Source organism: Plectropomus leopardus, chromosome 20 (genome assembly GCF_026936395.1).
Source record: "Plectropomus leopardus strain MGB_pleo_1.0 chromosome 20, ASM2693639v1, whole genome shotgun sequence".
Classification (NCBI taxonomy): domain Eukaryota; kingdom Metazoa; phylum Chordata; class Actinopteri; order Perciformes; family Serranidae; genus Plectropomus; species Plectropomus leopardus.
Window position 1 is genome coordinate 9,638,252 of NC_142195.1, and position 22,764 is coordinate 9,661,015.

General features: G+C 40.4%; 1 protein-coding gene across 2 annotated transcripts; it reads right to left on the reverse strand.

Moving 5' to 3' along the window:
* Nucleotides 1-669: 669 nt before the first annotated feature.
* Nucleotides 670-21,768, reverse strand: hnrpkl (heterogeneous nuclear ribonucleoprotein K, like). 2 transcript variants are annotated; one of them, XM_088071571.1, is made up of 16 exons: nucleotides 21,569-21,768; nucleotides 18,975-19,081; nucleotides 17,695-17,792; nucleotides 17,530-17,586; nucleotides 16,655-16,698; nucleotides 14,329-14,401; nucleotides 12,093-12,206; nucleotides 11,555-11,683; nucleotides 11,039-11,346; nucleotides 9,598-9,651; nucleotides 9,297-9,336; nucleotides 6,716-6,731; nucleotides 5,765-5,797; nucleotides 5,569-5,636; nucleotides 5,283-5,452; nucleotides 670-2,781 (listed from the first exon to the last, which is right to left on the reverse strand). In XM_088071571.1, exons 2-16 carry the CDS (start codon nucleotides 19,033-19,035, stop codon nucleotides 2,751-2,753), a joined length of 1,296 nt encoding a protein of 431 aa, XP_087927697.1. In that variant the 5' UTR covers nucleotides 19,036-19,081; nucleotides 21,569-21,768; the 3' UTR covers nucleotides 670-2,750. The 2 variants fall into 2 exon arrangements, with proteins under 2 accessions (XP_087927697.1, XP_042364937.2); XM_042509003.2 differs by having other exon boundaries at nucleotides 18,975-19,084; nucleotides 21,569-21,766.
* Nucleotides 21,769-22,764: the final 996 nt, after the last annotated feature.

Consider the following 22,764-nt stretch of genomic DNA (forward strand, 5'->3'; position numbering starts at 1 on the left):
GAGGTGGCCGTTTCTTTTTTCTTTCAGGTTGTCAGGTTCAGTTTTTTTTTTTTTTTTAACATCATGACCCTCCAAGATGACAAATATTTTTCCTTGAGCCTCCCTGAGAGACTGGGGACACCAGTCAAGAGACAGATATTATGCCTTTAAAACCTGGATCAACATCAGTTTTACTGTGCTGCGTTCAGAAGCATTGACACCTTATGGAACCTAAGAAAACTGGTTTGATTTCTTTTGAAAACATGGGAAAAGGGCAATAAGCAACTTGGCAAAAATTGCAATAATTAAATAAATAAATAAAAGAATAGCTTATTTTATTTCATTTTTGCATTTTCTTATGTCTTTTTGTTCCAGACTTGCTTTTTTTTTTTTTAATAATAACATAACACTCCCCAGTTACAAATATTTTTCCCCGAGCTTCCCTGAGTGACTGGGGGGAAATGCACAACCCTCCATTCATCATAAATAACCATATCTCACAGTTTCTGGTGATGATAAATGGTCTATATGAGTTATATGCCTTCCCATATACAAATCAAAACACATAATGCCCTCCACAGTGCTTACAAACATTAAGTCTCCTCTGTTTTGCACCACCCCTTGCTTCTCATAAATAAAGAACAGTCCCTTATTACTCCCCTATTGAAATAACACTGAATACACACTTGGTGAACTGTGACACAGACTTTATTTACTAAACACCTGCAGGTACTACAGATATCAGACACAAAGATACAGATATAACTGGACAGAAAACACCACTCACAGACTCAAAGCTGTACGCTCCTCATTCAAAACTGCTTCTCCAGAGAGCCTTTCAAAAAAACACAAACTTTTAAAATGCTTCCAAACTGTCAAAAATAAAAGACAATTTTGCAAGAATGGATCATAAAGATCAGATATAAAGTTTGCATTACAGCGAGTCATGAGTGGCAGAAAATCAAATAATGATAGAAATAGAGAAAAAAGATTACCAAACCTTTCTTTTGGCACCATATCCTTCCAAAGAGTATTCTGGGCCTGTCTAACCTAACCACTCGTGAAATTCTATGTAAATATATACACACACACTTTATACAGCTCCTTGTCTTTCTATGAAAAACAAAAAATCTCTTTAAAAATTCTTATTCTATTTCACACTGGCACATTTTTCCAACGTAAAGCAAAAGTATGACATTTTGGAAAATTTGTCTTATTCGATTTCTGATGGAGAATAGAAGACTGATACCATGCGTCTCTCATATCTGTACAGTTACTGATAGCTTAGCGCAAAGACTGGAAACGGGGAAAACAGCTAGCCTGGCTTTGTTCAGCTAAATGAAAGTCCACCTACAGTACGAGGACCTTAAATGCTCACTAATTAACAAGTAATTTCTCATTTAATTCCTACAAAAGGATAACAATATAGATTCACTGTTTTACCTGTGGTTACCTCCAATTACTAGTATCCCACTGACAAGAGTTAGCATTTTAGCTTCACCTACTATGTAAAATACGTCACTAAATACCCCACTTGTGAACTGTGAAGTTTTCATGTGTCTTAAGAAAGGTGGTTGCTAACGTGGCTAAGTGAGACAACAGAATGTCGTCACGCCAAACACGGCTTTACAGCCTCGTAACAGCGACGTTTTATCTTGCAAACATAATGTAGTACGTTTATTGCCTAGCATTAGCTTTTTACTTCCCGCGATTGCATTTAGGTTTCAAAAATCATAAAAATGGTGTTCATTTGAGAAGATTATCTTGCTGAACAAAAAAAGTATCAGAAATGTTTGTTGCCACATAGATTATATTAAGCAATAATCCAAATGAAAAATCCCATAGGCTTTTTTGACAGGGGTACCGGGGCAAAAATAACTTGCCTTGGCCTACAAAAAAGTGTCATCTCTGTTGCCAGGCAACCAGGAGAGACAGCACATATGGTTACTGCTCCAAAAACAAAAAAGGGTAGTTTTTACACTTTGATTTTGCATGTTTTTAACAAAAAATAAATAAATTGTGGGTTAGCTAGCTTTAGAGGTGCTAGTATGTGGAGCATGTTGACCTTGAACATCATTAATAAAGCAGGTTTGCCTGGTTTCCCATATTTATGCTATGCTAAGCTAACCAGCTGCAGTTCATATTTACCATACAGACACATAAGTGGTATCTATCTTCTAATCTCACTCTCCTCCAGAACATTGAGTGTATTTCCCAAAATGTCAAACTACTTCATTAAAGCTGATCTTACAAAAACAAAGCACTTCATTTGACAGTGGAAAAAGATGTTATCGGATGTTGTATAAAATTAGAGTTCAATTAGATTGTTCTTTAACCATTCTGAGACCATGCATCTTGATTTAGAAAGTGTGCTTGAATGTTTGAGGGGGTAAAAATGAAAAAACCTTAAACTCACATAATGTTCTTTACAAAATGATTACATTCTGCATGCTGTACTGAAATGAGGGAGATAAGGGCCCCGGGGGTGGCTCACAACACCAAAAGTTATCACACGGATGAGTTTACTCCAATGACGGCACAATGATCTCCTTAAAAATAATTACACCAGCACAGAAACATGTTGTTGACTCCTTGTTTTGCTTTTTTTGACAGCTTAAGATTTTTCAAAAACTCCTCAAAATAAAGATTTATAGATCGATGGTGTAGTGTTTGATAGTGAGGGAAGGAGGCAAAGCAGAGGAATGTAAGCTCTGAATAGGAGGAGGAAACAGTATGGCAGCATGGCTTCACTCTTCTTCACTTCCCTTTTCCTAGAAGAACCGTCCGGAGTACTGCCTCACACTGAAATAAAAAGACACACGAGGGTGAGGACATTTCATGACAGAATTCATAATATTTATATAAACATGGACGTGACATGAGTCAGGAGCTGTTAAAGCAGAATGCTGCAAACTGTGAGACATTTTTCATGTGGAGCACAATTGTAAGTTATAAAAAGTGTGCCAAGGTCAGGGCTGGAAATAAATTCTGTCTGCAAGAAGCATTACGACTGCTGAGACCAGCTTAGCCATTTAGTGACGGGGGAAAGGAAGTGTCTGTGAACTGAAAAGCTCTTCAAGATGAAATACTACTGAAAGAAAAAAAAGGCTCAACACCTTAAATTCTGGCTTAATGTGCAAATAATTATTTTTCTCATTATCTGTTAGTTTGACAATTACTGCTGTCTATGAAAGGTAACAAAATAATGAAAAATGCCCCACAGAATTTCAATTTGCTCAATGAACGGCCCAAACCTCAAAGATATTCAGACACATATTTTTTAAATGATTTTTTTTCCTTTATGTTTTGGTTCTTGTCCTCATGTGACCACAGTTTTAGGTCTAGGGGTCAACAGATTATCGGCCTGGCTGATCACTGGAGCCGATATTAGGCATTTTACCGATTATCTGCATCTGCGTTTTATTTTAATGATCGCAGATAAAATGAATTAATGAAAAAGTGTGTGGATTACAGGGAAGGCCGTCTGCAATACAAACAAAGAGAGTGTCAGCATGAGAGGAACTTTTACTTTATATTTAAATTTTCAAAAAAATGTTGCTGGAACCTTGCTGTATATGATGTTAAAAGTTTCAGGTTTTAATCAACATTTGATAAAGGCATTTAAGCAAAGTTTTGTGTTTGTGTTTGTTATATTCCAAATTATAATTATAGCCTTTGGGCCTAGATAATTATATTCCAAATATTTTTTTATTTTTATTATAAATGCATATCAGTTCCAAATATCGGGTATCAGTCTCATTAAGCACTAATAATCAATATTGGTCCTGAAAAACCAATATCAGTCGACCCCTATCTAGGTCACTTTTTTTCCCTATTCTCTGGTTACTGTGTATCTGTGTGGACATGTAAAACAGAGCATTTGGGGGCGTCCAGTAGCTATGTTGCTATGGCGGGTGCCTCATACAGAGGCTATGTCCTCATTGCAGCAGTTACGGGTTTGATTCTATCTGCAACAAAGGCAAAAGCCACAAAAATAATCTGAAAAAACAAAACAAAACAAATAAAACAGAGCATTTGGGAAACAGTAACGTCATCTCTTCAAATCTTGCATGTCCATTGTTGATTTGTGTAATGAACATGCAACACAAACAATAACATCGTCAGACTACCGGTTTGTTTACTTTTTGTTTGCACTGCTTAGCCCTAATGACGTCTTTATACTAAATATTGACTTAATATTGCTGCACCGCCTCATGCATGAACAGAGGCATCTGCTGCGCACAATGTTATTTGGTCTGCCCCGGTGTCCGTGGTTTAAAGCCCGCCAGAAACAATGATTTTGGGTCAGGCCCAGTCGAACCAGCAGATGGTGGGACAGTTTTGATGGTGGGATTGTTGTCGATAAGGAATGGAGAGAAAACTTTTGATGGCCGGAGCATCACTTTTGTTTTTGAGTGAGCTGATGAATGAAAACGAAATGTTGTGAATTCACACTGAGATATTTTGTTACTCTGAAAAGGTGCAGAAAGAGGTCAGACAGAGGTCTCGACAAAGCCCAGAATGTCATCAAATCCTAGAAATGCACCTGCGTATGCCTAAAGTGTGTATGACTGGCCCCTGGGCTCCTGTCATTTTGCAAAGTGGCCCTTAGGCAAAGCAAGTTGAGTTTCTGCTGTACACTTTACTATCAGTGTGACAAGGGGAGACTATGGAAAACAGCTAATGTGAGTTTTGGAGTCCTTCTTGCATTCTAGTGCAGACGGAGATATTTTGTGAAACGAAATTATTATGGGCAGAATTTCTTTAGACGGAGCCTCAGTTAACAGTTTAAGGCGGAAACATCAAACCCAGCAGATCCTCGCATTTTAGAGAGTGAAACCATAAAGAGTTTGCCGTGTTTTCCTCACAGATTATTAAAATGAGGAATTAATTATCAAAATAGCTGGCAATTATATTTCTTTTGATCAATTAACCAATTAGACTACCATCATTTCAGCTTTGGACAAATGAACACCACTCTGGTGTTCAGTTTTTGTGACTGATCTGTGATCTGAAAACTTTGGAGGTGGTAGTGACAATAAATGCAATGTATGTTGTATAATACATTTAAAATAATAGCATCAATGGACAACCTCATTATATATTTTATGTATTTTACTATTAAGTTTGTGTGTGAGTTTCACCTGGCTACAAGACAGTTTTATTCATGGGGGTCAATACATTTAAGCTTTAGTTAACTATTAAACGCAGCACATAAACAAAAGTTTACTTCCACCCGGTGGTGGATGAACATACAGGCCTTCAGAGGAGACCACATTTGGGGGAATCACAGGAGCACATGCCTGTTCTGCAGCAGGTACTGGGCGTTCTGGATCTGGTCCTGTGTTCCTGTGATGGTGATGATGCGGTCCTCAGAGCCCTCTAGTGGTTCATCAATCTTGATGGATGCCCCGGACTCGTGGCGGATCTGCTTGATCCTCTGACCGCCCTTACCAATGATGGAGCCAGCCAGCTGAAAAACAACCACACAGGCCGACTGAAAATGGATTCAGGGGTGAAATGTCTTTCTTTCATTCTTTACTATAAAAATCCTGTTTTTTTTTTTTTTAGAATAGATGTCTTCCTTACATCTTTTGGGATGGTGACTTGTGTTGTGATGACTGGGCCTCCGATATCACTGTATGAGCCTCTACCACCTGCAGGGGGAGGGGAGACAGAACACTTAAGGTGACACTGTCTTTAACTAAAGCAGGTGATAAGAGGAAGAAATCGTTTTAGGTTAGGGGACAAGACACTGGGACAATAATCATCCATCCCCACTCACCAGACTGAAAGTGCTCCCAGGAAGAATTGTTGTCTTTGGAAACATTGGAAAGGAAACAAGAAAGATAAAAATGAAAATGGACCACAGGGACAATGACAAGAGATCGTTTGATAGCAAACAAGCAATAAGGCAAACGTCCAAGACAAATACATTTTTTTTTCTTTTTGTGCTGTAACGAATACTTTAAAAGGAAATCATGTTTTTGTTTTTCTTAATGGGAAATGTTTATTCACTGTCATTCCTAGGATGCGGGGAAATGTCAGAACCTTTTGCCAGAGCTTTACAACAGGGACAAGCAGCAGTATGATCAGGTCACAAGACAGGTTTTAACCTAACTGTGCCTGGTTGCATGAAACCACTTTAGCTAAGGTTGCTCTTACATTTTCAACAGAGGATGCCATAGAAAAAAAGTTGCAAAAAAATCACCCTAAGAATTTCCTTTGAATGTTGTAAGAAAAATTCTTAGCTACTCTAGTCTTCCCTTATGTGTTATGCCAGAAGGTCTCAAGTATTAATTTCCTACAGGAAATTCGAAGGAACCCATGTAAGTCTCTTAGAAGTTAAATAATCGATGGACAAAAAACCATGGCTGAATTTATAACTCTAACTTTGACCTCAGTGATGAATGTAATTGAGTTTACAAATTTATGAGCATTTCACTCAAAAAACTGAACACTGTGAGTTTCATTAAGATAAATGTCACATCAGGGCTGTTGTATTGTACTGTATTAGATTGGACAAATGTTCCTAATAAAGTGGACATTCAGGGCAAAAGCCAACTCTGGACCCAAAAACCAATGACAGAGCCTACGTGGCTGCCCATAAATGACATGCCTGAAACAAATAGTGGCTGAATATGTAATAATAAGACATCTTGAAAATAAAAGAAGACATGATTTTTGATAAAATAACCTAAATCTGTGCAGGATTTATGTAAATATCGACACTCACCATATCCGCCTCCACTCTGCATGTCAGGAGTGATTGGAGGGAAAAAAAGGCAAATATGAAACAGTTTTAATGACAGAATAATGCCAGTTTGCTCTCACGACATTTTTAAGTTTTCTGTACAATAATATACCACGTATCCATGACAAACAACCTGGCAGGTACTGGGTTGATCATTTCTGCATCCAGAGCAGGATTCAGCACAGATCTAAGTCTGTGCTGATTCCACAGCATTAAGCAGTCCCTTCACATTTTCAGTGACATTCACGCTTCAAATATCCCATTCTACTTTATCTGAAAAGTACATCATTGGTTTGAAATCTGAGGTCTGTAGGCCACTGAAACGATCCAAAGTAATTTTGGGAGCACCCTGAGATTATATGCGTTACAGGAAATATACATTTGAAAATGTGACAACTGCTTAGACACACCTAAAAAGCACTAGGTATCGAAAAACTGGCACGTAGACACACAACCTTACATCCACAGAGGCACAGCACCATTGACACCAAGCACCTGAAAGTGTCAGCAGTTAGACCTGCAGTTCGAGTCCAACGTGTGCGATCTGTTGGCAATAGCAAGATTGGCACCAGCTGCAGCGTTGAACCACAGATATAGACATGTTGGTGTGACACCTACTGCCAAAGACAGGATAAGCTTTTTTTATTTTATTTTATATTTCAGAATTTAATCCTGTACGTTTTTTTTTTTTTTTTACTGAATAGAAGATTGGAAGTAGAAATACTGCCACACGGTTGTGAGCCTCCGCACATGGTCAAGCTGCACTCACAGTGTACGTCCATGTCTTTGAAAACATGATGCCTCACACACATCTTCCTCCCAGCAGCACCGATGATCTCCACAATCAGCACAGTTTCAAGGTGGCCACTCAAGGTTCTTGAGTTACGGCCAAAAACGTGTTTTATGAGGTCAACATGACCTTGACTTTTGACCTCCAACCACCAGATTCTAACCCCAACCACCCCCCCCCCAAAAAAAATCCTGTAAGGCCATTTCAGATATTGCATTCATAAAAATGAGATGGATGCAAGGTCACGCGACCTTGACCTTTGACGCCAAATTCGAATCAGTTCGTTGTTGAGTCCCGAGTGAATGTTTGTGTCAAATTTGAATAAATCCCCTCAAGGTGTTCTTGAGATACTGCTTTCACAAGAAAGTCTTCTTCTGAGTGCAGTTCTTGGCAAACCAGTTAGAGGTGCATATGCCAGCAACTGGTCGGGAGTGTGGAACAACAGACTAGATTTTGTAACTGGAGCATGCCAGTCAGCTCGCTTGCTATACGTACAGTCAACGCAGTCACAAATTTATAGGCTGCGGAGGAACATCCACACAGAGGTCTGTGCAAACCCCCACGAACATGGCAGATGATGACATTCATGTAACATGGGCTAAAGCAGACTCCTGCAGACACGTGGACACGTGAAGTATGAATTGGCTTTAATGATGTGGGAAGTGTTTTCTTGCCACACATTGGCCCCATTTTAAGTGTTTTGTAAAAAGCACAGTCTGAGGACTGTTGCTGACCACATGCATCGTTTATGGCCACAGTCTACACACCTTCTAATGGCTTCTTCCAGCAGCATAATGCAGACAAATCACCTGAAGCTGGTTGCATCAACATGACTCAGCATACTTAAGTTCTACAGTCACCAAATCTTAACCCAACTGAGCACCTTTAAGATGTCGCAGAACAGGAGATTGCAGCGTGCCATGAAGAATTCAGGTTGTTCTAGGGTCAATCAAGGGTACCTTGTATAGTGGCCACTAAGTGTAGTTCTTCTGAATTTAAGAAGATCATATAGTACATACCACTCTGACTCCTAGTTTTGAGTAAGAAGAAGAGGAGCTCGAAACAGATTTTATTTTACTCTAAGATAAAACATCATAAAACACACACATTTCTTTTATTTGTGCTTGTAAACTCTCCTCAACAGTAAATCAAATGTGTATTTTGATGGGTAAAAAAAAAGCAATGGCTTAGCTTATTATCCAAGACTATCTTTATATCGTATTTAAGTTACTTTCGTCTCTTGAAGCCCTTACTTCTGAAATTCATTTGCATTTTGATTTTAAAAAAAAGTCTAAGTGGCCTTTAAACAAGTAGGTACATGTCTAAAATTTATGTTGGTTTGGAGCAAACCATGTTTCTCCTTACATCTCAAGAATGAATCAACAAAGAGCATAAAAGGTATTTATATAAACAAATGTTTCTTTACCACCTTATTTGAACTATTATCTTGCAGCCAAGACCTGAAGGAAACCTGTTCAGGAACTGCTTTGGTTTCAACTTGAGTTCATTTGCTAGCCTGGTGGATCTCTGGACTACGTACTCAGCTGCTCTGTGGTAACCACGGAGACAACTGTTACCAGGCAACAACAGGCCCAGATCAGTGTGCAATACACAGTGAAAAAGCAGCACAGTGTCCGTGCCTCCGTGCTTGTACTACACTCAGAAAAAGGAATTCCAATCACCTCGTCTGAGACATAATTCACAAACACCGACTACACACAACGAGGCAGCTACAAAAACACAGCAGCACCTGTAAAAACAGACGGCACTCACCATGCTGTCGTAACGGTCTCCTCCTCGGCCTCTTCTGTCACTACAGACAAAAAGGGACACATTAATACAGTTTCTCTACTCTGGAGGACACTTGACGCTACAGTATGAAGCAGGTCAGCGCTGTTAGATTGGTATTTAGAAAGCTGTGGGTGTAAAAGTACATGCAGACTCTACAGATGACCTGTGATCACACTCTGAATCAGGGCTGGTGGGTTGACATTTTGCTACTGAGCAACTTATGATATCTGTTGCTCTGCTTTTGAGAGAAATTAAATTACAGTCATCCCTACTACATGTTCACCTTGGTCTGTCGTCCATGCCGCCATGATAACTTCCATGTGAGAACCGGTCTCCCCTGTAAACAAGGAAGAAAATAAAATAGAAATGTCCAACTGTATCAATTGGATATTTAAGGAGGATGCTTTTACACCTGCAGTTTGGTTCATTTGGTCCAGATCAATAAAAAAAAGATCCACTTTTGCACTGACTTTGTGGGTTAGTGGCACATGAAGTCAAAAAGTTTAACTGCCGCGTAGAAAATGACCCCGGTGACTTTCACTGATCAAGCCAGCTACTTCAAGGTAAGCACTCCACCAACTTGAATGGGGATAAAATAATTTAATCACGCTCGACTTTTCCAAATGTTACAGGAATGAACGGATCAAAATCTAAAGATAATGATCCAAAATCTCTTTCCAGTGCATGACAATGGGAAAAAAATCTGGCCCAAAAGCATCATGTAACGGATTCTGAGGTTGCAACTGTTTGGCCATTATGGAAATTAGCTTGAAATTCCGGCTGTTAAAAAGAAGCTGGGACACGCTCTTTGACTCAATGGGATCTTAGGGGATGACAAATTCACAACATATCTTGTGCTGTGATGTTGTAGGGTTACAGCAGACAGCACAGAAAATAAAGAGCCAGTGTGCACTGAGGTTCTCTTTGGGTGCGCTATTTTTAGCCTCCTTAAGTGCACTTAGCCTGACAAAACTTTTAAGTACACTCAAATTGATGGTGGTCAATATAAAATAGAACGTTTTTTTGTTTGTCTTTTATTACGTACTTTTTTGTTCTATGATAGTGTGCCAGCTGTAAGCCCTTCGGCAACTGCAGACCAGGTTTTACTGCACATTAGTTGCACCCCAGTGTGACATCATTTAGGAGATTTCTCCTCTTCTGACCCTCCTGGAGGCCTGGGCCTGACAGGTAACCCATTTAAGTGACAGTTTTGGCATCTAACTCTCTGCATCATCATCCTTACATGCATCCACTTGGGGAAATCAAATACTGGTTACTGAAAGCAAATCACACATGGGCTTTTTGATGTTCTGTGATGCCACAAAAAGCTCTCTCTCTCAAAAAAATAAAGCAAACCATGTATATCATTACTGATGAACAGACAGAAACAGAAATAAAAACTACCCTATTATTACTATTGTACATATTTGTCATGTTTTTACTATTACTTTTCCATCGAAATTCCTGCTCTTGAGCGTTGCAGTTCTTTGCCTTTTTTTGATTTATCTTAATATTTATTGTATGTTTAATGTTTGCACCAAGACCAGAGCAAATTCCTTATAAGTGAAACCCTTACTTGGTAATAAATCTGATTCTGATTAAGGAAGAGCTTTTACTGTGAAGTCAATACAAACCAAACCACTTAGGCAAACACACCAGAGTTCATTTTAACAAACCAGAAACAGAAGTGTAAAAGCATCTGTAGTATGTATGCCCCTCCTCACCCTCCTCTTGGCGGTGGTGGCGGGGGAAGAGGCAGATTACGTGCTCGGCTGCCCCCTCGCCCCCCTCTGCTCAGCGGTGGTGGAGGACCCCGACGGGGGCTCAAGTCGTCGTAATCCCTTCTGGAAGGAGGCATGGGTCTGTTGCCACGAACTGGGGGCATGCGCTCAAAGCCCCCACGCACACGGATGGGGAAGCCGCCAATGGGTCGTCTGCCTCTCTCCTCGAATAACATGGTGAAACCGCCATAGTCGTATGTCTCATCATAGAAATTAGGGTCATAAGGCTGAGCACGACCTTTGATTGGCGCCTGCAAAATGAAAAGAAATTAAAGAGATCGTGAAAGACTGCTACATAAACAATGATACTCTGAACACTTAAAATTGTTGACTTTTACTTTAAAATAATGGACTCTAGTCTCTGAGGCTATAAACTACGCTGACATCTATATATCATGAAACGCATGACTATATAAAGTATATTGAAGCTTTCAGCAGATCTCAGAAATGTAAACTAACCTCTGACACCAGCTCCAGGATAACTTTTATACATTCAATGACACGTTCTGGCTTTCCTCCCACCAAGACGACTCTGTCAGTGGAGTGTGGACAGCACTCCTGGAACAGCTTGATGGTGGTCTGGGTGTTCTAGTGCATGAAAACATTAAAATATCAGACGTACATCAACTGCATCAAATTCACTGATTGTTTTGCTCCTGAATTAGCCAATGACACCAGCAAACTAGACCTGAACGTTCTTCAGAGTTTAACTTTGTGTCATCATCAATCCTATATGATATTTGTGTTAAATGTTGTCATAATTAGAGTATGAATTCTTGAGTTATGGCCAAAAACATCTTTTGTGATGTTGATCACTGAATTCTAATCCAGTGTGGAGACATAAAAAAATAGTCCTTACTACATGTATGTCAAGTAATTATTGCTAGTGCAACTCACAAAATACATGGAAAAATTATGTTTTTTAAATAATTCACCTGCGGGCCAACTGTTGTTGGTGCAGAGCATCAAAGCAATACTAATCTGGACTCTGTCCTACCTCTCTCAGCTCCTTTATCTTGGCACCTTTTACTCCGATGATGCCCCCTGCCAAGCTCTGATGGATCAGCAGGCGAAGCTCGGAGTCAAAATCAATCCCACTGTAATGCTGGTACTAAAGAAACACAAAGCATGATCAGTGATGTCAGTAGCACCTGAAGCTGTTCCCATTGTTGATTAATAAAGCATTCTTGCACTTAGATTCCCAATCTTGAAAATATGAGAAAAACATGGAAAAAGACCACTACAACATGTGGTGGGTTTTTAATTTGAAATAATCTATACACAGAAATATGAATGTCTGTACAACAGATACATTCAGGACCACAGACGCAACTAAGAACTTCATTACAAGCTTATGTTATGTGCTTGTAAACACTTGATGGAAGTTTTAAATTAACAAACTCATGAACCAATCCGAAAACAGATTACAACTTACCCTATGCAGTTTTGATTATAGAAAATAAAAACATATTTGCAATCTGTTTGAATGGATGTAGTCTTGTTTAATAAGATGTAGTTGGGAATATTATTACACAATAGTGAATTCACACTTGTGATATTAAATAGTAATAAGCAGCAGGTGTCAATTTTAGAAGATATGTTTTTAAAACAGCACCGGGCAACTGACAGACTAACAACAGCAAATAATTGGCACTTAAATCGCTGTTGCATCAGTCTTTAAAATTACCATATGACAAGAGAAACTCTCAGTAAATCATGACAGCATTTGGCAAACAAAAACATAAACTGTGCTGGTTTAGGAGAGCAGTAGTGGCAAAAGATTGAGCTCATTAAAGAAACCAAGATTCGACTCAGTAGTTAGAAAATTACCGAAAAAAACAACCACCTCAAAAATAACACTGAATTATTTTTCTGTGACCGTCAAGACAAAAGCTAATTACTGTGAGCTTCACAAAAGTGGCAGTTATTACAGAGATGCCATTTGGAAAATATATTCAAGGCCAACAAAGTAAGATGCATGATGTGTTATGAGGTGAACAGAACTTAAGACTAATAGAAATCTTTCACTCTGATGCTTGGACACATCTGAAGCATTGTGTGCCAACTGCTAAATATGGTGGTGTGGGTGTCAACCACATGGGTGCCACTGCAGTGATTGGTCTGTACAAATGACAGATACGCGCTCTCTGGTTGACCCCACTGCAGTAAAATCATGAGGATGACTTATAGCCAGCCAGCAAGTGGCTATGAAGCAGACTTTGTCACCTGTCCCAATGAGACTAACCAAAATACAGTGTTATTGGTAAGAAGAGCAAGACAGGGGTGTATCCGGTTTCTTACATTAGTCTGGTGTAATTAAGTTGTGTAGTAAGTTAAATTTTAGCTTTGCATCCTCAGTCAGATTCTTTGGTGTAATATTTGGACATAGCAGTCGTGTCAGGTCTTAAAGACGTGGGTATGTTCTGGGTCCAGGTGTCACTTTGTGGAGTTTCTTTGTAAAAAGTTTACAGTAGGTTTACATTCAGTATTACTAAGCAAAATATCTCATCTAACAAATATGTTGAACACTGTGCCTTCCTCATACAGCATTTGCAAACCATGTTTTAAATACCTAAAATCTTGCACTGTTTACATACATGCTAGCAGTCTTCTTCTTCTTCTTCACTACCTCTGTTGACGCATTGCTCGTTAGTTGACGCGGCACCAACAATCAATAAGGAATGGTGCAAAACCTATTGCACCTACTGCTAGATCACCTAGCACCACTGGGCTGGCTAATATTACAGATCAGCTGTGGCTAGCACCATTAATGTTTACATTTCGTGCTATCACAAGCCCCTCGTCCATAAGTAGATGCATTCTTTCTTCTTCTCTTATGTTGAGTAACCAGGTCATGATTTCTGGAAAGAGACATTGCTGTCGAGTTTTTCAAATGTATGTTTTTGGCGCTTTGAGCACCACAAGTTGAGTGCAATTTCATGCCTTTATATTAGGGAGAACATCTCTATGGCTGATACCTCCAAAACCTGGCAACTTACACTAAAACAATCTAGTCTGATAAACAGCACTACAGGTTGGAGTAAATATATACATTTTTGATTTTGGGATGAACTGTCCCTTTAAGTACCATTAGGTCTGCATATACCAAATTATATACTTTTATATTCCATACATTTCAACAAGCAGCAAATTTAAGGGAATGTCGTCCATCATCCTGAACTCGCCCTTGGTTCACACACACATAATCAACAATAATTACCGTGGTTGCTTACCTCCTCTAGAGTTGGTATAATTTTCAGCAGAATCTCTCCAATAGTATCGATGCTGGCATTCACACTCAGGATCCTGTCAGGAACCATTTTGGCCAAAAGGAAGCAAGGCATTACAAGGGGGACAAAAAGTAGAGCGAGAAGCAGTCCAACAAACAGTAACGGACAAACTCACGAAAGGTTTCAAACTATAAAAACAAAACAAAAAAAATTAAGACTGCTGCATACTGCGCACAATTATAACTTTTCCCCAACACTACACTAATTAAATAAGCAGCTGACATGCACTCAATCTAATATTATTAAGTCTTGGGAGGATGGGCAGCTTCAGAACGGCTCAAATTAACGGAAGACTGGCCACACAGAGTTGAGGGAGAGGGGGTGTCAGAGAGAGATCTTCTATCACCATCCCACCACCAGCAAGTTGGGGAAAAGGAACATAACAAACTCAAACATAAACTTGCCATGACAACTGCGCCACCAGCACACCTTCTCTTTGTGACCAGGAGGGTTGGGGAAGAGAGGGGAGAGGTGGGGAGGGGGGGGCTTGGGGGCTGAGGTGAGGAAAAAACGAGGTGGGCAGTAGAGAAGAGCAAAAGCCAAGACACACGAAACTGACATCAGAGAACTAGCAGTGACGAAACCCTGCTGTGTCGCCTCACGTCCCCGTGTCTCTGCCAAAAAGTTGCACATAAACACACCGAAACAACAGCCAACCAGCGTGTACTTTCTGCGCCGAGCTGAGAGGAGATTCCCCTCCATACCAGCAGGCTGTGACACACAAAACCAACGGCTGAGCGTCTGCAGCCGTCGTCACCACAGGTGTGTCCCACACCGTTGGCCCTCGTCGACCCTCGTCAGCTTTTTTTCCGCCAATTCAGCATGTTGAATCGACACCGTTGTCTGTGGATACCATCGGTAAATGAAACCACTCTGATTAGCAGTCCACCTCAGCGCATGAGATCAGAAACTGAAGTGAAAAATGTAAACAAACAGCTAACGTTAAGAGGGAGCGAGGTCGAAACAAAGTTGTAGTATGAGCAGGGTTCCCATCCCAAAAATTGCCACATTTTTTAAAAAGAAAACTTAGTTGTCTTACAAAAATTAGGAAAAAAAAAAAAACGCTTAAATTCTCTTTAAACCAATCGCCCCAAAAAAATGGCCCTATTTCTAAATTAAATTTATTACAGACAAGCCATTTCCATAAATTTTACCAAAAGATTCATTGATTTTCACTAGTTCGATGACTATTCCAGGCCTGGAAAATGTCATTGTGAAATTCCATTACTATTGGTGAGGCATGAGGTAAGATTGGTTGAGGTCTTAAAAGAAACATTTCAGTAATATGCTCTGTGCTTTCAGTATTGGATTGTGTTGTTCATGTGCTAGTTGGCTAACTAGCGTCAAGACGGTTTTGAATGATGAATACAGATGACTGCTGTCTGCTGGTATGGAGGGGTATTTCCTCTCACGCAGGCACACAACATATGTGCTTGCTGGCCGTCGGTTTGGTGTGTTCACGTGCAACTTTTTGGCGAGAAACAGCAACGCGACGGCGACACAGCAGCGGGCTTTCATCGCCGCTAGTTCTCTAATGTCAGCTTGGTGTGTCAAAGCCTTAACAGAGCAGAGGGGGTTGAGGAGGGGAAAGAGATGCGTGTGGTTACCAACTACTTTGTTGCACAGGACAGGAGCAGGGGTGGAGAGGTTGGGGGAGAAGGGGGTTATGAAAAGATTTGGCAGGCAGCTCTGATCCGATGTGGCCTGAGAGAAATTCAACAGAACAGCACAATGAAATAAAGACACGACACTGATGAGTGACAGAGTGGGGGACGGAGCCTCCAGACGAGAGCCAGCGCTCTCTCGGAAATCATGGACAGTGATGCTGAAAACAGTGGGGTAGGAGGGGGGTGGGGTGGAGGAGGGAGGGGGAGGTCGGAGGTAAGTGGGGCCAGGTGGGCCACAGAGGACAGAGCGAGAAAAAGATGTCTGCTTTCCACAAGTTTCATGGTGAAATTAAACGTCACAGCACGGAAAAACAACATCCAACAGCTGTGGTGCTATTCTTTAACTACTTGGTAGTGGGTTGTCAGTGACTCTGGACAATAAACTGTAATGAAGTCCAACTCAATGGAGATGCTTAAAATGGACATAAAAATCAAAAGGAACAATACACGTCTCTTACAAGTGGAGGAGGGGGTGTTTGGGGAGAGGGGGGAGTATACTGTCATGTATATAAAAATGTTCAAATGAAACAGAAGGCAGGTTATCAAAGACATGTGTTTCACTGTTCTAATCAGGCAGTGAGGCAATAACTGGTGGGACATACCGCTCTGGGCCACTGCTGTCTGGGACTGATACACTGGCATTGTACTGCATGGGCCGAGGTGGTGTTGGTGGTGGTGGTGGTGGTGGTGGTTGTGGTGGAGGAGGTTGGCATTGGGCGGGGGCATTCAATCACAAGATGTCAAGTTAGGCGCCCGTTTAAGGAGGGGCACGGTTTATGGGCGGGGCCAACCGGGAGTGTCAGGTGGGCGGGCGGGCGGGCGTTCAGGGGCGGGCGGAGGTTGGGCCAACGTCAAGGTGGGCAAGGCAGGAGGGGCATGTCGATCCAGTACATGGGCAACGGAGGAAGGTGGCCAAAAATAAAAAAAAATAATAAAATAAATAAAAAAGTAAAGGAGAAGGGAAGAGGGGGAGAAGGAATACATTTTTAATTGAATACACGCTACACTTTGTCCCAAAAGTGAAATGAGAGACTTGAAACTGTGGTGAGTGAAGAAGAACAGGAAGTGTGACCTGGACAAAGATAAACTAAACACAGTCTGGAGATTTACATCCCTGAGACTATGTCCACTCAGGCTTCCAGCCACCTGTTGTCAGCTCAAGGTTAGACATAGCTTCCACTCTGTGAGGGGAATTGGCATCAGGTTGAAACTCACAAGAAGAGTGGAAACAAAATGTCAAACAAGGCCTTCCTTCTCGTCTTTCAAATGAGCCAAGTTGATGTCATCGTTCAAGAAAACTGGTCTTTGAATAGCAGTGCATGTCTTCAACCTGCTGGCAGGAAATCTGGGACTGTTTCTGAGGGAGTCCAATGAGTATGGGGTTGGAATTAATTGGAATTTAGGTCTGGATCCTTTCAGTTTTATTAGCCAACTAAATGTTCACCTCAGCAGCATTTTTTTTTGTCTGTTTACTCACGTCTGTGCGTAGGGCTTTTATGTTCTTGCCACCTTTTCCAATAACAGCACCGGCATTCTGTGAAGAAAAAAATGTCCTTAGAAATGAATCACTTTGATTGATAGGAAAAAAACAGCACTGTGACCCAACAACTAATGCAGCCCCACTGTGTAAATGGGTCTTTACTTTGCTCTGAAGCAGCACACGCAGCTCCACCATCTCATCTGCATTGCGAGAACGTTTGAAGGCCTGTTCTTCGTCCATGTCCTCAGCTGGGCGTTTACCTGAGAGAGAAGACAATTCAGGTCAAATTTGAGCTCGACATTTGCGTAACATTTTGTCGTAATTAGAGCATGAATTTCTGAGTTATGGCCAAAAACATGTTTTATGAGGTCACCCTGACCCTTCACCTTTGTCCACCAGATTCTAATCAGTTCATTCTTGTGTCCAAGTTGACGTTTGTGCCAAATTTGAGAAAATTCCCTCAAGATCTTCTTGATATATCGCATTGACATGAATGGGATGGACACAAGGTCACAGTGACCTTTGACTGCCAAATTCTGATCGGATCATCATTGAGTCAAAGTGGACGTTTGTGTCAAATTTGTAAAAATTCCCTCCAGGTGCTCATGACATATCACATTCATGAGAATGAGACAGACAAGGTCACAGTGTCCTTGACTTTTGTCCTTTGACCACCAAATTCTAATCAGATCATCGTTGAGTCCAAGTAGATATTTGTGCCATATTTGAAGAAATTCCCAAGGACTTAATTGAGATATCATATTCACTACAAATAAACAGACCGACAAGCAGACAACCTGAAGACATCATGCCTTTGGCCATGGCTATTGCTGGTGCAGCATTAACTTGCCATGTTTCACCAGAATGACCTTATTTTCTAAAAACATCTTGCTTTCATCTTCTATTATCACACAAAAAGCTACATATAGTGGCTAAAATGTAGGACTATGTAGGCGTAATATTTTGAAAAACAAATGCAAAAGACAATAAATTACCATCACTAGCCATATCTACTAATGGGTTAATGGAAGTGACAAATATATAAATACATGGTGAGTGTTAGGTCTACAGTATGTTCTACCCCAAGAACGTGTTTCATTTAGCAGCCAACTGTATGCTGGAATATGTCCAGCACCAACATGTACCCTTCCTGGATTAAAACACAGGCAGATCTGCTCAGGGCCCACCGAACAGCAGTATCTTGGACAGGAGAATCCCTCAACCATCTGACATGTCCACATGCTATGTGGTGCCAGCCAGAAATGCTCAGTTTTTTTTCACTTTTACTCCCTTGAGTGAACTAATTAGCCAGTAAATCTACACGCTGTACTTCGAGCTGGATATAACACTACGCACACTCAGTTCATTTTCTACTTAATGCATGAGTTAATTCATGTAGTTTACATTATGGTCATGATCAAAATGAAAATGTGTGATCTTACCATTAGTGTCGGTGTTGCTGAATGCGATATCGTCGTCCTGCTGTTCGAGTTTCACCTCCATTGTTTTGCACCTGCAGTGGAATGCAAACAGGCTCCTCTCCCTGGATCTGCTAAAAGAGGGGGTGGGCAGCAATAATATCATCAGCCTGGCTATATATGGTACAAGCAAAGATACATCAAATATTTCTGAATATATTTATCAGGCCTATCAGTTAATCTGCCAATCACAGAGTGACTGATTGTTTGGCCTGTTTTACACAAGAAAATAATGTCCATTTTACATTGCCATCTTCATCTACAACAGGTTCAAATGCGTCCAATAACACTCGAAAATATAAAGCTACTCAGTCTGCTACTGTATAAAATGAGAGAAAGCAGCAAATCATTACAACGTGGAAGTTGGAAACACAGAATGTTTAATATTGCCACATAAAGCTATCACAATACTAGTATGCTGTATGTTTTTTTTTTCCAGAGGACATCCTATGCTGTCCAGATGGTAAAGCCCCTTAAAGCAAATCTGTGACTTGTGATATTGGTGTATAGAAAAGAAATTGACTTGAGTTGTTACCTGGGTAGTTCAGCATTTACAATCCAGGACTGGATCCTTAAAAATAGTCTCAAACTAGCCTGCATGAACACTACTGTATGCATGCAGTCCACCTACATGCACTGCCCACTGTTGCCCCATAATACAATACTCTCACAATACTTAAGTCACAATACAATATTATTGTGATTTTAAATGCGTTGCAATTTACTGAGTACTGCAATAAAATATATTGATATATATTGCCATTTATTACATTTTTCCAAGTGCATATTATGTCCCCAAAGGAATATTTGGCCAATATCTGTATTATCTAATTATAATCACTTCTATAATTTTGGATGGAAAATTTGATTATATTATTCTAGTAGGCTACCAACATTTTAATAATGTTGGTAGCATATTAAAAATGTATGTAGTGGGAAAAAAAAGGTAACAATATGGCCACAAAAAAATATTGCGATGCTTTGCTGTATTGTTTTTTTTTTTCACCCATTCCTACGACTGGGTGAATAAGGACAGAGGATATCCTATGCAGTAGATACGTAGTACGTTTCACACAGAATTTATGTGTGGTGGTAGCTTACTTTATTATTTTATTGTTTTTGTTTAATCTTGTCTTCATGTGAGCCTTTTTTTAACCCCCCTCTCTAAATTTGAATGTTTTTGCCATCTGTGAATGTAGCACAGGCAAAACTCATTGTGAGTTGTTGTTTTTTTCCCTTGAGATGCAGTTTGAGTTGTAATGGATATTTCTAGGATTTTAGGATATAAGGAGCCTAGCTAGGGCCTTTGTTGGGGATCAGGTGATCCTAGGCTGGCATTTGTTATTGATAAACAAGCTTTATTTTGATATTGTTTTATGCACTCTGGCACTGTATGTATATGAAAGGTACAAAAAAAATTCCCAGTATGAATCACTGTATTTTTATAAGAATTAAAATAGTTGAGGGGCCACTTGGCAACCAATTGGGAGCCAGATTGGCCCACGGCCATAAATTGAGTATTAAACCTAGCACAATGAACGGTTGAGTTTCACTTTCACTGTGCCTGGTGTTCTGCTGCTCCACCTGTGACAACGGTATGCACGGTACACCCAGAGTGTGGTGCAATAAATAATCGCTTTCGGTAGTGCCATAAAATCTATTTGTGGCAGCAAATGTTTTAATGATAAAATAAATGAATATGTAGGAAACCCTGAGACTGTAAAGCCTCTTGAGCCAAATCTGTGATTTGGGATATTGCTGTATGTAAGTAAAACTGACTTGTGTTTTTGCCTGGATAGTTCAGCATTCAGACTCTAGGTCTAGAAACTTTAAATATAGTCTAAAATAGCCTGCATGAACTCTACTGTACGCATACAGTCCACCTACGTGCACTGCCCACTGTTGCAAGTTAGACACTGCAATAACAGACTTCTGCAAGCATCACTCACTGTACTGAGGCCTTGCGAAATTATAGGGAGATGCTGGTCAACGCCTACACAGCTAAGGAATTAGCAGCACCCATTTTAAATACGGTGTTTTCGGGAGCATTTACAGCTACCTCGTCCATGAAGCTTGTCTTCGAAACATGTAGGTGGTTACCAAATTAGCTGTTTTGAAGAAAGCTCTCGCGCACTGTAGTCTTTCCCCACCTTTAACTCCATATAAATCTAAAACAGCTACCCGAGGAAACTCCAACGTTACATAAAAGCTACCTGCGCAATGTCAAATACTCGAAAGGAAAACGTGTTTGTCACCTGTCTGCCTGCAAGCGCAAGTTAGCTAGCTCCCTTGCTAAGTTGACATGACTTTGCTAAGCTAACAGCTTCGCTGAGCTAGCCAGTTGCTGTCTCTGTGTTTGGCGAGGCGTGTCCGCAGCTACAGTGGACACGTTGCGACTGTACAACACTCACTGGCGAGACACAACATGAATCAACCCGGCTATCCTTGTAAATGTCAGCTGTGAAATCAAATTACAGGAACCATAGCTAGCAATCGGGGCTAAATGACGCAACGTTAAATACCGAGCTAACGCGATTTTAACGGCTAGAAAAACAAACCTGCAGCAGAGCCACGTTCACTGCGGTCCTCCACGGTTTCTTCGCCCAGAAGCGTTCACACGTTTTCAGCATGGAGAGGAAATACTGAGGGTGAGCTCGATTCAGCGACACTCACACGGTGGCTTGTTACTTATGCTTTTCAAGACAGCACGGGCGGGCGGGGCTAAGCTACATTAAACACACGGAGAGGAATTGGTGCACCCTCATGGCCACGAAGAACAATATATCAAACGCTCCTGTAATATTTATTGTATCATTTTCCTGAGTTCAGACTCGCAGGCAGCGCTCCCTCTCAACCCCGCCCCCCTCGGCGGACACTCCCAGCCACTTCTAATAACTACTGCGTGACCGCAAGGGTTTTACTGCCCTGAATATCGACTGTCAGGTTAGTTTACGGATCATAGATACAGTTAGGGGCTGCTATACATGACTGGTTTTCCCTGAAGGTTTCTCCACTTGACAACTTTTTTTTCAAAAGGGCATTGTTTATGGACTTATCATGGACTACGGCAAAAAATGACTTTAATAACAAGCTAATACTTGGGAAAAAATGTATCTACACAAATCCAAGTATATGAAGGTGAAACCTAAGTTTTTTTTATGTTTTATGGGATTTAGCCACTTTAATACACTGTTATATACTATGTCCTAAGATTCAGGAATACTGATGGGTTGGGTACTTAGTCTTTTGCGTTGTTGTTTTTGTTTATTTTACCCCTATATTGTGTTATTTTTTTTATAAATACTAAAAGAATAGTATGGTATTTGTAAATGCATTAGTTATCTGCGTATTGCATTTGTATTTTTACCAATAATTTCTATAACTGTATATATTTGCTGATGATTTGTGGAAATTAAACCCACCCTCAATAGAATGCTTTAAACAGAAACATCATTTGGTCTGAAATAGATGAATTATGTCTGAAAGAGAAACAGCTTTTCTTCCACTCAGATAAGTTACAAGAGTGTAACAGTGTTGATAATCCACACACTCAGAGACAGCGGATAGTACAGGATATAGTTCAGTGGGTTGAGTCACAGCTGCATCACTGCACACAAGGTTCAAGACAAGTCTGCCACCAGCTGGTTCAGGAGGAGGTAGGAGCCGAGATGGAGGAGTTGCAGAGTTGGATAGTGCAGAAGTGGATATAAACTCAGCATACAAGAGGGGGAAGATCTCTTGATGTTAAACAATC